The sequence below is a fragment of the Oncorhynchus gorbuscha genome, linkage group LG20, assembly GCF_021184085.1.
Source record: "Oncorhynchus gorbuscha isolate QuinsamMale2020 ecotype Even-year linkage group LG20, OgorEven_v1.0, whole genome shotgun sequence".
Taxonomy (NCBI): Eukaryota; Metazoa; Chordata; class Actinopteri; order Salmoniformes; family Salmonidae; genus Oncorhynchus; species Oncorhynchus gorbuscha.
Genome location: NC_060192.1, coordinates 25,997,524 through 26,012,574, shown reverse-complemented (window position 1 = coordinate 26,012,574; position 15,051 = coordinate 25,997,524). Strand labels below are relative to the sequence as shown.

The 15,051-nt window shown below is 45.9% G+C and overlaps 1 protein-coding gene across 3 annotated transcripts; it reads left to right on the top strand.

Annotated features, from left to right (window-relative positions):
• Window positions 1–501: 501 nt before the first annotated feature.
• Window positions 502–11,309, top strand: LOC124007360 (zinc finger protein ubi-d4-like). Of its 3 annotated transcripts, XR_006833914.1 has the most exons (13): window positions 502–560; window positions 2,330–2,490; window positions 3,153–3,260; window positions 3,401–3,582; window positions 3,698–3,790; window positions 3,995–4,079; window positions 7,113–7,154; window positions 8,565–8,702; window positions 8,784–8,915; window positions 9,146–9,258; window positions 9,381–9,462; window positions 9,893–10,612; window positions 10,754–11,309. XR_006833914.1 is itself a non-coding variant. In XM_046317861.1 (12 exons), the coding sequence occupies exons 1-12, from the start codon at window positions 529–531 to the stop codon at window positions 9,973–9,975; spliced, it is 1,251 nt and encodes a 416-aa protein (XP_046173817.1). In that variant the 5' UTR covers window positions 502–528; the 3' UTR covers window positions 9,976–11,309. The 3 variants fall into 3 exon arrangements, 2 of the variants coding, with proteins under 2 accessions (XP_046173817.1, XP_046173818.1); XM_046317861.1 differs by having other exon boundaries at window positions 9,893–11,309; XM_046317862.1 differs by lacking the exon at window positions 7,113–7,154 and having other exon boundaries at window positions 9,893–11,309.
• Window positions 11,310–15,051: the final 3,742 nt, after the last annotated feature.

Below are 15,051 nucleotides of genomic sequence, written 5' to 3'. Positions count from 1 at the left end.
AGGGCATCGTTTTAATGGAAAGGCCTGCCTAGAGCAGAGTGACCAATGCCAGCCTCTTTCTCCCTGGTCTGAGTTTGGACCTCTGCTTGGGTGTAATAAGTAATATTGGGCTACTGACAGGCTGAAAGTAGATAGCATTCAGAGAGTTTGACATTTTACATGTCAGAAAAGCTCCTTGAAGTCCATGCCCAGAATGATTCCTTTCTTCCATGTGCTTACATCTCCATCTGCTGGACATTTTTGTATATCACTAAAAGTAGCACATTTAATCCGTTTTAATAGCAACACTGAAGTCTAAATGACATGTATGTCATACGTGTCATATTTTCCTATAAAATAATGAAAGACATGGTTTCATTATATTTACTGAAATTGCATAGCTGGCTAATGGACTCTGCCCTAAACTATGAGTCGTTTTTTTGTAAACTCTATTTGATACATAATTGCAATACTATAACCTTGGTCTAATTTACAAACTGCATTTTTTTTCTTGCGCATGCGCAACCTTTCACGGCAAAGCGAACCAAGATGGCGGCTGTTGTTGAAAATGTTGTAAAACTGTAAGTAGCTATATTCTTTCCCCCTAGCTAGTTAAAGTATGCACATGTGTTTTACGTTTAAATGTAAAAGTCGGTGGTAACAGAAACATGTAAATGGTATCGTAAATTGTCTAAGATGTTTGGTAAAAGAACTGAATAACTCAGTTTTCAAACTGTGTCAGTACTCATAGCTAAACTGACCTGCTATGTCAAGTGTTTTTGTATAATGGACACTTTGAAATTAACCAAGTGTCATCATTATATAACCAAACGTTGGGCACTAGTGAGCAAATGTACACGAAGAACTGCATATCCGCAACTCTATCCATAATCTTAATTCCACGCGAGTTTAAAAACACCCACGGTGAGAGAGATTGGATGGTGACATGTTAGTTTACAATTATTAGCATGTTAGCTGGCAACTTGGTTATTAAGTTCAGTTAGCTGCAAAATTAGTTCAAATCCTGGTGTTCAATCAGTATTATGAATATATCTGCTGACACTGTCTGCATTCGTGGTCCTGGGATGCTTTCATGTGGAAATGGAATGCATGGTTTTTTTTTAGCTTTCCAACAGAAAATCCATGTCACCACAATGCATTAGTCACTATGACGAACGTCCTTCAGGCATTGTTAAAACTAGCTTTTGCCAAAAGATTAGAGTAATATGAATCAGATGTTCTTCAAGACAAATTCTACCAATAAAAAAGAAAATGACAATGGCATGCAATGCAACAAATGTTTCAAACTCGTGAACCGCTATATTCATCACGGAAACCATTTACAGTTTACGAACCAAATGGAAGCAAACAGAGCAGGGAGGGAGGGACCTACCAGAAGTTGTCCAATAGAAATCTCTTTTTCTTTGTAAAATGTTTTCGTTAGGCTTAAATCGTTTCGCAACAGAACCTGTGTAATTTTTTTATTTAACCTTTATATAACTAGGCAAGTCAGTTAACAAATTCTTATTTACAATGATGGCCTAGTGGGTTAACTGCCTTGTTCACTGGCAGAACAACATTTTGTATCTTGTCAGCTCTGGGATTTGGGCCAGCAGCCTTTCAGTTACTGGCCCAATGCTCTAACCACTAGGCTACCTACTTCCCCAAATAATACAAGTAATACACCCCTGTTGTCTCTCATAGAACTCTTTCCATACCCACTTTCCCAAAAGCTTCTGTATATCCCTTTGCCTAAAATAGATTTGATTGTCTTAGTGCTACGAAGCTTTGAAGACAGATTTATGTAAGTAAAAAATAGATTTCACTCAAGCTGATTCGTGTTGAAAAGCTGAGCCAGCAGAGGCTGCTGCTCCCAACCAGGCAGACCGCTGTTGCCAAGCCAACAAAAGAGCAACTGCTGACATTCTCAACAGTGACTTGAGTTCAGGGACACAATGATGTAGTCTGCTTGCCTGCCTCCCCGAGGTGCCAGCTTAAACAGGACCAAAAGGTTTTTAGCTGTGGCTGTGATAGATAAAGGCTTTGAAGTTTGAACAATTTTAAGCCTATTTTACAACACGCTAGAGCAGTAGAATTTAGACATGATTTGTTTTAGAGGTGGTAGGACACATACCATACCAACCTCTTTATGGTAGAGATACATTACAGGTACTGTCAGTTTTTGAACTGATGCATGAAGGTTTATTTATTTAGATCCTTTTGCAGAAGCAGCAGTTACTCTTCCTGGGGTCCACAGTAATGTATCATCCTTATAACAGTATACACAGGCAGGCAGTGTGTTTCCTGGTGCTAACTTGTCCCTGGCCGTTCCTCTCGTGTGTGGGTGAAGGCTGGGAGAGCAGTGCTACAGAGATGCCATGGAGCAGTGCCATAACTACAACGCCCGGCTATGTGCCGAGAGGAGTGTCCGAATGCCCTTCCTGGACTCTCAGACTGGAGTGGCGCAGAGCAACTGTTACATTTGGATGGAGAAGAGACACAGGGGACCAGGTAAATACATTACACATCTACACAAATTGAAGTCACATACAGTATTTCAACTACTGAGTTCACAGCCTGGAGTAGTAGGCTTTATGAGTTTTTCCAGTACACATTTATGTTATAGCCCTGGACACACCTCATTCAACCTGTCAGGGGCTTGATGATTACTAGAATCAAGTGTGCTTGTCTAGGCCACAACGGAAACGTCTACTGTTGGGGGTACTGGAGGACTGGAGTTGTTAAACACTTGGCAGTACCATTCATCTTCTTCCCATGATCTGGAGACGAAAACAAAAGAGATCACTGTAGTTCAAGCACTTGGTAGAAATTGTGTTCACCTATGTTTCCAACCACACCAGTGTGTCGGAGGAAACACCATACAGCTCTAGCCACAAGGAGTCGCTTGAGCACAATGCGACAAGAACATCCCAGCCAGCCAAACCCTCCCTTAACCCGGACGACGCTGGGCCAATTGTGTGAGTCGGCTCATAGGTCTCCCGGTCGCGGCCGGCTGCGACACAGCCCGGGATCGAACCCGGATCTGTAGTGACTCCTCAAGCGTGCCTTAGGCCGCTGCGCCACTCGGGAGGCCATAAAGTGAAAGTTAATGTCTGTTTTATAGGTCATCATAAATGTCTAGGTACGTTAGTGTGCATCTTCTGTCCTCTCAGGAGTGGCCCCAGGACAGCTGTACACCTACCCATCCCGCAGGTGGAGGAAGAAACGACGAGCCCTCCCCCCAGAGGATCCCCGGCTGGTCTTCCCCCCTCTAAAGTCAGGTACGTCCTAATCATGGGATAAAGGTCAGCTTAATAACACTATAACTGTGTTGACATGTTTGTGTGCCTCTCTGTGCCAGAGTTCTCTGTTGGTTCTTCACTCCTTTGTAAAGGTTGTTTGTGGTTCTCCCTGTCTGTAGAACTGGACTTGGGTTTTAAGAAGGATGCCCTGTCATCATCTGATGGCAGCAGTCTGGAAGCCCTGCTGAAGGGGGAACCCCTGGATAAAAGGGGTCCTCCGGAGCTCCATGGGCCAGAAGAGGAGTCCAGTCTGGCAGACTACACTTGTGGGGGAGTCACCCCTGCAGCACGCGTCAGAAAGGTACCGTAGCATGCTCTGGTTGGAGGGATCGTGTGATACATAGCATGGTTTATAGTTTATTACTCCTCCAATGACAGTAGATACTACAGCAACATGCATTCTTCTGTCTATACAGAGAGTCCTGGAGCCAGATGACTTCCTGGATGACTTGGAGGATGAAGACTATGAGGAGGACACCCCCAAAAGAAGAGGCAAAGGAAAGGGAAAGGTGAGTGAAGCTATTCTAAACCAATAATTGTTGTTAATGTTACATTTAGCATAGTCATTTAGCAGACGCTCTTATCCAGAGCCACTTACAGTTAGAGACTCACTTTACTCAATGTTACAGGCATGTGATCTGAAATGGTGACTGTGTCCTCTGGCACCATGTCTGTACCTATGATATTGAATATGATGGTGTGTTTGTCCTTAGGGTCGTGGAGTGAGCAGTGCCAAGAAGAAGCTGGATGCTGCGGTGGCTGCACTGGAGGACAAGGACAAGCCTTACTCCTGTGACAGTGAGTCCCAGCAGGGCTTTGGAGGAGAACAGTGGGAGTGCCGGTGGCTTTGGAGGAGAACAGTGGAGTGCAGGTGGCTTTGGAGGAGAACAGTGGGAGTGCAGGTGGCTTTGGAGGAGAACAGTGGGAGTGCAGGTGGCTTTGGAGGAGAACAGTGGGAGTGCAGGTGGCTTTGGAGGAGAACAGTGGGAGTGCAGGTGGCTTTGGAGGAGAACAGTGGGAGTGCAGGTGGCTTTGGAGGAGAACAGTGGGAGTGCAGGTGGCTTTGGAGGAGAACAGTGGGAGTGCAGGTGGCTTTGGAGGAGAACAGTGGGAGTGCAGGTGGCTTTGGAGGAGAACAGTGGGAGTGCAGGTGGCTTTGGAGGAGAACAGTGGGAGTGCAAGTGGCTTTGGAGGAGAACAGTGGGAGTGCAGGTGGCTTTGGAGAACAGTGGGAGTGCAGGTGGCTTTGGAGGAGAACAGTGGGAGTGCAGGTGGCTTTGGAGGAGAACAGTGGGAGTGCAGGTGGCTTTGGAGGAGAACAGTGGGAGTGCAGATGGCTTTGGAGGAGAACAGTGGGAGTGCAGGTGGCTTTGGAGGAGAACAGTGGGAGTGCAGGTGGCTTTGGAGGAGAACAGTGGGAGTGCAGGTGGCTTTGGAGGAGAACAGTGGGAGTGCAGGTGGCTTTGGAGGAGAACAGTGGGAGTGCAGGTGGCTTTGGAGGAGAACAGTGGGAGTGCAGGTGGCTTTGGAGGAAACAGTGGGAGTGCAGGTGGCTTTGGAGGAGAACAGTGGGAGTGCCGGTGGCTTTGGAGGAGAACAGTGGGAGTGCCGGTGGCTTTGGAGGAGAACAGTGGGAGTGCAGGTGGCTTTGGAGGAGAACAGTGGGAGTGCAGGTGGCTTTGGAGGAGAACAGTGGGAGTGCCGGTGGCTTTGGAGGAGAACAGTGGGAGTGCCGGTGGCTTTGGAGGAGAACAGTGGGAGTGCCGGTGGCTTTGGAGGAGAACAGTGGGAGTGCAGGTGGCTTTGGAGGAGAACAGTGGGAGTGCAGGTGGCTTTGGAGGAGAACAGTGGGAGTGCAGGTGGCTTTGGAGGAGAACAGTGGGAGTGCAGGTGGCTTTGGAGGAGAACAGTGGGAGTGCAGATGGCTTTGGAGGAGAACAGTGGGAGTGCAGGTGGCTTTGGAGGAGAACAGTGGGAGTGCAGGTGGCTTTGGAGGAGAACAGTGGGAGTGCAGGTGGCTTTGGAGGAGAACAGTGGGAGTGCAGGTGGCTTTGGAGGAGAACAGTGGGAGTGCAGGTGGCTTTGGAGGAGAACAGTGGGAGTGCAGGTGGCTTTGGAGGAGAACAGTGGGCGTGCAGATGGCTTTGGAGGAGAACAGTGGGAGTGCAGGTGGCTTTGGAGGAGAACAGTGGGAGTGCAGGTGGCTTTGGAGGAGAACAGTGGGAGTGCAGGTGGCTTTGGAGGAGAACAGTGGGAGTGCCGGTGGCTTTGGAGGAGAACAGTGGGAGTGCCGGTGGCTTTGGAGGAGAACAGTGGGAGTGCAGGTGGCTTTGGAGGAGAACAGTGGGAGTGCAGGTGGCTTTGGAGGAGAACAGTGGGCGTGCAGATGGCTTTGGAGGAGGGCCTACTCTCTTTACTCCCTAGGAACTCTCTTGTTGGGAAGCGGACAATCGGTTGTTTTTCACTCCTGAAATTGTCTTCCCTTGCAGATTAAACTTGGGGTGATGTTGATGTCTTTCTGATTGTCAGTCTGTGAGCGTACTTCTGAGTCTCTCTCTGTTCCTTCAGTCTGTGAGCGTACTTCTCTGAGTCTCTCTATGCTGTCAGTCTTTGAGCGTACTTCTGAGTCTCTATGCTGTCAGTCTGTGAGCGTACTTCTCTGAGTCTCTCGATACTGTCAGTCTGTGAGCGTACTTCTCTGAGTCTCTCTATACTGTCAGTCTGTGAGCGTACTTCTCTGAGTCTCTCTCTATGCTGTCAGTCTGTGAGCGTACTTCTCTGAGTCTCTCTATACTGTCAGTCTGTGAGCGTACTTCTGAGTCTCTATGCTGTCAGTCTGTGAGCGTACTTCTGAGTCTCTCTATGCTGTCAGTCTGTGAGCGTACTTCTGAGTCTCTATGCTGTCAGTCTGTGAGCGTACTTCTCTGAGTCTCTCTATACTGTCAGTCTGTGAGCGTACTTCTCTGAGTCTCTCTACTGTCAGTCTGTGAGCGTACTTCTCTGAGTCTCTCTATGCTGTCAGTCTGTGAGCGTACTTCTCTGAGTCTCTCTATACTGTCAGTCTGTGAGCGTACTTCTGAGTCTCTCTATACTGTCAGTCTGTGAGCGTACTTCTCTGAGTGTCTCTATACTGTCAGTCTGTGAGCGTACTTCTCTGAGTCTCTCTATACTGTCAGTCTGTGAGCGTACTTCTCTGAGTGTCTCTATACTGTCAGTCTGTCTCTATACTGTCAGTCTGTGACTTCTCTGAGTGTCTCTATACTGTCAGTCTGTGAGCGTACTTCTCTGAGTGTCTCTATACTGTCAGTCTGTGAGCGTACTTCTCTGAGTGTCTCTATACTGTCAGTCTGTGAGCGTACTTCTCTGAGTCTCTCTACACTGTCAGTCTGTGAGCGTACTTCTCTGAGTCTCTCTATACTGTCAGTCTGTGAGCGTACTTCTCTGAGTCTCTCTATACTGTCAGTCTGTGAGCGTACTTCTCTGAGTCTCTCTATACTGTCAGTCTGTGAGCGTACTTCTCTGAGTCTCTCTACACTGTCAGTCTGTGAGCGTACTTCTCTGAGTCTCTCTATACTGTCAGTCTGTGAGCGTACTTCTCTGAGTCTCTCTATACTGTCAGTCTGAGCGTCTTCTCTGAGTCTCTCTACACTGTCAGTCTGTGAGCGTACTTCTCTGAGTCTCTCTATACTGTCAGTCTGTGAGCGTACTTCTCTGAGTCTCTCTATACTGTCAGTCTGTGAGCGTACTTCTCTGAGTCTCTCTATACTGTCAGTCTGTGAGCGTACTTCTGAGTCCTTTTCCTTTTTCTCTCTTTTCTCTCCTCTCTTTCAGACACTTTCAGACAAAAGCATATTTCACAACCTTCTGGACGAGGTATATTTCTCCTTTTCCCTCTGCCTCTAGTCCAGTCTGCTTACTGCCTGTATGTCTTTCTCTCGGTGTGTGTTAGCTAACATGTAGAACGCTTTGAGGTTAGTGTTGCTGCCTCTCCCTCGTCCACTGAATAAGGTCTCATTTTCAAGGTATAAATCAATTGACTCAGAGTATATGTAACTTTGACGGTGGATTATGAATGTGTAGTGTGGAGATGCCTTCTCTGTGCATGAGTTTCCACCTCACGGTTTAAGAAGCAGTGTACATTTAGGCTACTCCAAGGTATTTGTATTCAGGAACATCTTGGGTTGTGGATTCGATTCCCACGGGGGACCAGTACGAACAAATATGAAAATGTATGATAAGAGCATCTGCTAAATGACTTAAATGTAAAATATGTATTTCACACATGATATTGTTGCATCACATCGTGGTCCTTTGTAGCTCAGGTGGTAGAGCATGGCGCTTGTAACGCCAGGGTAGTGGGTTTGATTCCCGGGACCACCCATATGTAAAATGTATGAACGCATGACTGTGTCGCTTTGGTTAAAGTGTCTGCTAAATGGCATATATCGCATTATCGTATTGCACACACTACAGCCAATCAAATGTAGTCTGTGTTTTCTTTCATGTCATAATCTGTCTCTTAACTGAATGTCTAATTTGCATTTCTTTGCGACATTTATTTTGTTCTTAACTTGTCTTGTCCTCCTCACCTGTTTCTTTAGACTGAAATAGTGCCTCTGCTTTTGTGTTGAACCAGCTTGATGTCTGTGCTGGCTGTGTGGATCCTGATGTGATGGGGGGAGAGATTGTTGAGGAATGCCTAACCTGGGTTCTGCACCATGGACCGTGTTGCACAATGGTCTGGAACTGGCGGTCTGACTCGCATAGAGACAGGCGGCCTGAGGTTCAAATTAAATGTTATTTGTCACATGCTTTGTAAACAACCAGTGTAGACTAACAGTCAAATTCTGACTTACGGTTCTTTCCCAACAATGCATAGGGGGAAAAAAGAGAACTGGGGATGGAGATTGTGTTGCAACTGGGGCTAGGGTTGGAACTGGAGGGGTATAATGGGCGATGGGGGCTGGGAGCTGACCCAGTCAGTAATCTGGCCCCTCTAGGTATCAGATGAAGAAATATGATGGGATTGTGTGATGAAATAAGAGAGGGTGATTGAGTGAGTGGATGGATGTCTGGGTGAGCATACCATACCATACCATTGCTTTAGACCAGACACGTGGACACTAATACATCAATATGATTTTCTTCATCAGTAAAAAAAGATCAGATCGAGGTGATATCTTTCAGTGGAGAAAAATGTACTCTGTTCTAGTATGAAGGCTACTTAATGGTTTAAGTATGTTTCGTTTTAACACGTGTTGTGTTTGGGGGTTTCTCTGGCAGTCTGTGGGAAGCGTTACAAGAACCGTCCGGGCCTGAGCTACCACTACGCCCACTCCCACCTGGCTGAGGAGGAGGGAGGGGACAAGGAGGAGCCTGAGGTCCACACCCCCACCCCGCCCCAGCCTGAGGAGCCCAAGAGTAAGTCACCATTTGAATGCATTTGAAACCTTTGAATGCAGACCCATACTTGTCATTTCATTCTGTGTTTCTCCCTTACAGCACCCAAGAAAGGACCAGACGGTTTGGCGATACCCAATATCTACTGTGACTTCTGCCTCGGGGACTCAGCCCTCAACCAGAAGACGGGCCAGTCAGAGGGGCTGCAGTCCTGCTCAGACTGTGGACGTTCAGGTAACCCTTCCAACCCTGGCCTTTACCCTGAGAGACAGGGCTAACCTAGGCCTTTCAGACCATTTGTGTATATTTGTATGAGCATGCAAATTAATGCATGTGTGAGTGGTATTTACTTTAGGAAGCTATTGAGTGTGTTCCGAGTCAGACGCATGATGGCGTAGTTACAAAGACCAGTAGTAGTATGATGGAGGCTGACAGTTTGTTCACCCATTCTCTGTCCAACCCAGGCCACCCGTCCTGCCTGCAGTTCACCCCTGTGATGATGGCTGCAGTGAAGACCTACCGCTGGCAGTGCATCGAGTGCAAGTGCTGCAACATCTGTGGCACCTCAGAGAACGACGTGAGTTCACCTGCAGGCGTCATACTTATTACTGTGGGATAAATGAAGTACACTGTATATTTCAAATGAAGTGGTGCGCTGATAAACTGCGTTGTATAATGAGCCTGTTGTCTTTTGTCCAGGACCAGCTTCTCTTCTGTGATGACTGTGATAGAGGCTATCACATGTACTGTCTCAGCCCCCCTATGGCTGAACCTCCAGAAGGTGAGAGCAGAGAGCAGGATAATGGATCTATCTGTTCATGATGTACCACTGGGGACCACTTGCCTGTCTAATAGGGGATATTTGAGTCAAAGTTTTTGATGATGACTGTTGTGGTTTTATCTCCGTAGGGAGACAGATTTATCTGAGTAGATTTGGCAGAGTAGAATGTCTACGTCGAGCTCTCAGGCAGCGTAGCCAGACAACGATAGCACAGCCCGGTGTTTTACTGATGAATCACCGCTTTCAGCAGTTAACTAGCCTTGAAATCTTGAAATGCTTAGTCAATGCAAGGTATTAGAGCACAAAATAGCCTGCACCTTTAAATCCAGTGACTTCAACTGGGCTAATGACCAGATGTGGGTCCATGGAAGACAGGATATTTATAGCAAGTCTATGTGACTCACTCACCACTCTTGTGTCCTCTTAACAGGGAGCTGGAGCTGCCATCTGTGTCTGGACCTGTTGAAAGACAAGGCATCCATATACCGGACACCTAACGCCCCTCCGTTGTGATGGACCCCACCCTCTCACAGGTTCTCCATCACTGGTCAGCAGAGAGGAGTGGGTGGGACAGATGTCTTGTGAAAAGGGAAGCATACCTCACCAACCCCCCTTCTGAAACAGGCCTCGGGGAAGTATACCTCACCAACCCCCCTTCTGAAACAGGCCTCGGGGAAGCATACCTTACCAACCCCCCTTCTGAAACAGGCCTCGGGGAAGCATACCTTACCAACCCCCCTTCTGAAACAGGCCTCGGGAAGCATACCTTACCAACCCCCCTTCTGAAACAGGCCTCGGGGAAGCATAACTTACCAGCCCCTTGCTGAAACAGGTCTCGGTTTGGAAGGGAAACACCTCACCAACCCCCCTTCTGAAACAGGCCTCGGGGAAGCATGCCTTACCAGCCCCGTGCTGAAACAGGTCTCGGTTTGGAAGGGAAACACCTTACCAAGCCCGTGCTGAAACAGGTCTCTGTTTGGAAGGGAAACACCTTACCAAGCCCATGCTGAAACAGGCCTCGGGGAAGCATACCTTACCAGCCCTGTGCTGAAACAGGTCTTGGTTTGGAAGGGAAACACCTTACCAAGCCCGTGCTGAAACAGGTCTCGGTTTGGAAGGGAAACACCTTACCAAGCCTGTGCTGAAACAGGTCTCGGTTTGGAAGGGAAACACCTTACCAAGCCTGTGCTGAAACAGGTCTCTGTTTGGAAGGGAAACACCTTACCAAGCCTGTGCTGAAACAGGTCTTGGTTTGGAAGGGAAACACCTTACCAAGCCTGTGCTGAAACAGGTCTTGGTTTGGTTCTTATATGGCTGTTACACAGTTCCAAACTCAAGTGACCCATAGGCTTTTGTTTTAAACTATTTGTCAATATATCAAACACAATGTGTCAATATCCTGAACTTGACAATACATGAAGTTTGTTTGAGTGACTTAAACCACAAACCGCTTTTGCCAGCCAAAATACCTGAACAGTCTCACATAAAGTTCATGCACACCACTGCTCAGATCCTACTTTTATTCGGCAAAATGTCAGTTTTGCATGTAGAGGAGATAAATAGTTTGAGTCAATTAGCATGCCAATGCTTGTTCATAATAAAAACATGTTCAAAGGTTTTGTATATTTATATATTTGTATAGAATATAAAGGTGGGAATTATTTAAAAGCTGCTCTCTGTTCAGCCATTACATTCCACTCCTTGACATTCATGTAATTTGCCAAAGACTGGAGTGACGAGGAGTGGAATGCTAGCTAAAAAGACTGGAGTGGAATGCTAGCTAAAAAGACTGGAGTGGAATGCTAGCTAAAAAGACTGGAGTGGAATGCTAGCTAAAAAGACTGGAGTGGAATAAAAAGACTGGAAGCTAAAAAGACTGGAGTGGAATGCTAGCTAAAAAGAAGTGGAACTAGCTAAAAGACTGGAGTGGAAATAAAAGACTGGAGTGGAATGCTAGCTAAAAAGACTGGAGTGGAATGCTAGCTAAAAAGACTGGAGTGGAATGCTAGCTAAAAAGACTGGAGTGGAATGCTAGCTAAAAAGACTGGAGTGGAATGCTAGCTAAAAAGACTGGAGTGGAATGCTAGAGTGGAATGCTAGCTAAAAGACTGGGTGGAATGCTAGCTAAAAAGACTGGGGTGGAATGCTAGCTAAAAAGACTGGGGTGGAATGCTAGCTAAAAAGACTGGAATGTGGAATGGCTAGCTAAAAAGACTGGCTAAAAAGACTGGAGTGGAATGCTAGCTAAAAAGACTGGAGTGGAATGCTAGCTAAAAAGACTGGAGTGGAATGCTAGCTAAAAAGACTGGAGTGGAATGCTAGCTAAAAAGACTGGAGTGGAATGCTAGCTAAAAAGACTGGAGTGGAATGCTAGCTAAAAAGACTGGAGTGGACTGGAGTGGAATGCTAGCTAAAAAGGAGTGGAATGCTAGCTAAAAAAGTGGACTAAAAAAGGAGTGGAATGCTAGCTAAAAAGACTGGAGTGGAATGCTAGCTAAAAAGACTGGAGTGGAATGCTAGCTAAAAAGACTGGAGTGGAATGCTAGCTAAAAAGACTGGAGTGGAATGCTAGCTAAACAGACTGGAGTGGAATGCTAGCTAAACAGACTGGAGTGGAATGCTAGCTAAACAGACTGGAGTGGAATGCTAGCTAAACAGACTGGAGTGGAATGCTAGCTAAACAGACTGGAGTGGCAATATTGAGAGTTAGGAATCATTGGGCGTTAAGAGGGCCTTACTATCTCTTTCTCGGTGACAGAAAGAGGACTTTGGCGTAACTATTTTTTTTTTAAATAAATTAAAGATTGGGTGTTTACTGCTGTTGTGGAAAGGGAGTCAGAATGGATGCTGGTTGGTATGGTGATTGAGTGAATTTTAGTGTATCCTATGTCCACAGCCAGCCTTTTACCAAAAATAGTTACCTAATCCATTGGTAGACAACACTGGTCCTGGAGAGCAGTTTGACATTTTACTGCCAGTAACGTAAGCATTTTGCTGCACCCGCTATAACATCTGCCAAACTGTATGCGACCAATAAACGTTGATATGCAGCAGTCCTAATCTGGACCCCTTTTTGACTCCTTGTTGTTATGTGTTGGGAGATCATTTAAAAACAGACAACTACCAAGCACAGGACTTTGTGTTTACCTGCCCATATCAGCTCTGAAGTCTCATCCCACCCTGCTCTAACCTGCTCCACTGTCTCATATCCCAGACTGTCATGCTCTATGATTCCCTTCGTTTATAGACAGAGGAGGGCAGTAAGGAGCCATTCAAGAGCTCCTGGGACTGTGGGGAGATGGAAGAATGTTTTTGGGATGATGTGGAGCCATCAGAGGGTCTAGTCAGAAAGTGGTGTTACCACAAACTGCAGACTGGTGTACCTGCACTTGCTATACTGTAGTGTTGTCCTTGGAGGCAACATTATTTGACTTTTTCATATATAGGTCTATACAGTGCATTCAGAAAGTATTCAGATACATTTGTCATTATGGGGTATTGTGTGTGTGGATTGATGAGGGGTAAAAACAATTTAATCAGTTTTAGAATAAGGCTGTAACGTAACAAAATGTGGATAAAGTCAAAGGGTCTGAATACTTTCTGAATGCACTGTAAATACACAAAGTGTACAAAACATTAAGAACACCAATCTTAATATTGAGTACTCACCCTTTTTGCCCTCAGAACAGCCTCAATTTGTCGGGGAGGGGACTCTACAAGGTGTCGAAAGCATTTCACAGGGATGCTGGCCCATGTTGACTCCATTGCTTCCCATAGTTGTGTCAAGTTGGATGGATATTTTTTGGGTGGTGGACCATTCTTGATACACGTGGGAAACACGTGTTGAGTGTGAAAAACACCTCAGCGTTGCAGTTGTTGACACACGCAAACCGTTGATCCTGGTACCTACTACCATAACCTGTTCAAAAGCACTTCAATCTTTTCTCTTACCCATTTAACCATTGATTTTCTCTGCTTTTCTCCCAAAGCCGGGGGCAATGCTCTCCACCAGTTTGGCTATGGTTACAATTAGCTACAATTACTTTACCTCAAACTAGTGAAAGTATTTTTTTTATTTTATTACATTTAGATTCATTCTCAGACATGGTCAAAAGGAGAAACAGTAGACATTGCGCTCTCTACAGACAGTTAACCAAGTGCATGATAATGTGTGCCCTAAACACGGGTGCTCATGGTCTATTCAGATTTGGATTGATCAAGGTGTAAGGAAGTTATGTAATATCATTTTGCTATACTATCATGTTATATTAATAGCCAACTAACAAATACTAAAGCATCAAACAAGTATTTCTCATTTCATTTGTTTAGCTGTTTGTTTAGAGGTAGTTGCCATTTGGAATATTACGGTTTTTTAAAATTTAAAAAAATAAATAAATAAATTGTCAATGATATTTACTCAGTTGATGTAAAACAGTTTTGGAACTTTATTTGGATTGTAACTCTGTTTCCTTTAGGGTACAAGGTTTTGTCTTTTTTTTCCAGGAAAATAAAAGATTTGACGCTACCTGTATTTGGTGCCATGTCATATTTTCTCTATTACCACAGTTGCCTTTCAGGATCACTGAAGCACTGCTGTATATGTGATGGATCTTTGTGTCTGTGAAACCAAAACATTGGAAATGAATTCTGTACCTTATATTGCAAAGTACAAGGCCTGGTCTTGGTGATCAGATGGAACAATTCATAACCCTGCTGTTTAATAAACACCATGTCATAAACATAAGCCATTTCCTCAGGCTGTGGATGGACCAATTTACCCATAGAGAGGAACTGAGGGGGAGGGTAGGAGGGATGGAAGATAGTCCAGGGCAAAAACGGACTACATGATTACCATATATGTAGGCAATGTAATGTTCTTAAGATAGATACTACTTTTAGGCAGTACCCTATGTAGGTTTTCTGCAATTGCCTATTCTAGATGTCAATGCACATCACATTTACCAAGTCAGTTCATTAAAAAACAAAATGAACAGTCAAAAGAGTGGTTCTACGCCTTACATGCATGCATGGTGTCTTTTACTATGGTGTCCAGGTCAGGATGAAGGCCAGAAGGACAGCACTCAGGGTCCTAGCTGCCTTCTTCCAGATGGTCATGTTCCTCTTGGCTTTGGTCTGCTTGCGGTGTCTGGAGTCTGAAGATATGGAGCATCTCAGGGAGGACTGCCTGCCCTGTGGGCCAGCTGCACTGTCCCTTACCCTAGACGTTAAGGGTTTGTGGGTCCCTACAGTGTCCCTGCTCTGGACATCTCTTAGTGGGATTATGGTATTAGGGCTTGTATTAGCGCTTACCCCCTGCTGCTTCTGAACTGGTTCTTCCTCTGAGGAGGAGACAGTAGGTTCTTCCTCATCTAGATTACAGGTGCTGTCTCTGCAACCCTCCCTCTAGCTACCTCTGGTGTTGCTATTCTCCTCTCCCTGCTCTGCTTAGGCTCCTCTCACTGCTCTGTTCCCTACCAGCAGACACCTCTCTGCACCTGCTCGCACTGCTCATGGTGCTGCTGGAGTAAACAGCCCTTCCCTCAGATCCATGGGAGGCCCCTCCACTGCTCCGAGACCCCAGCAGCCCCT

Coding starts and splice junctions, on each gene's coding strand:
- LOC124007360 (XM_046317861.1), top strand. CDS start 529: ATGGCGGCTGTTGTTGAAAATGTTGTAAAACT. Junction 561..2,329: donor GTTGAAAATGTTGTAAAACT/GTAAGTAGCTAT, acceptor GTGTGGGTGAAG/GCTGGGAGAGCAGTGCTACA. Junction 3,583..3,697: donor CTGCAGCACGCGTCAGAAAG/GTACCGTAGCAT, acceptor CTGTCTATACAG/AGAGTCCTGGAGCCAGATGA.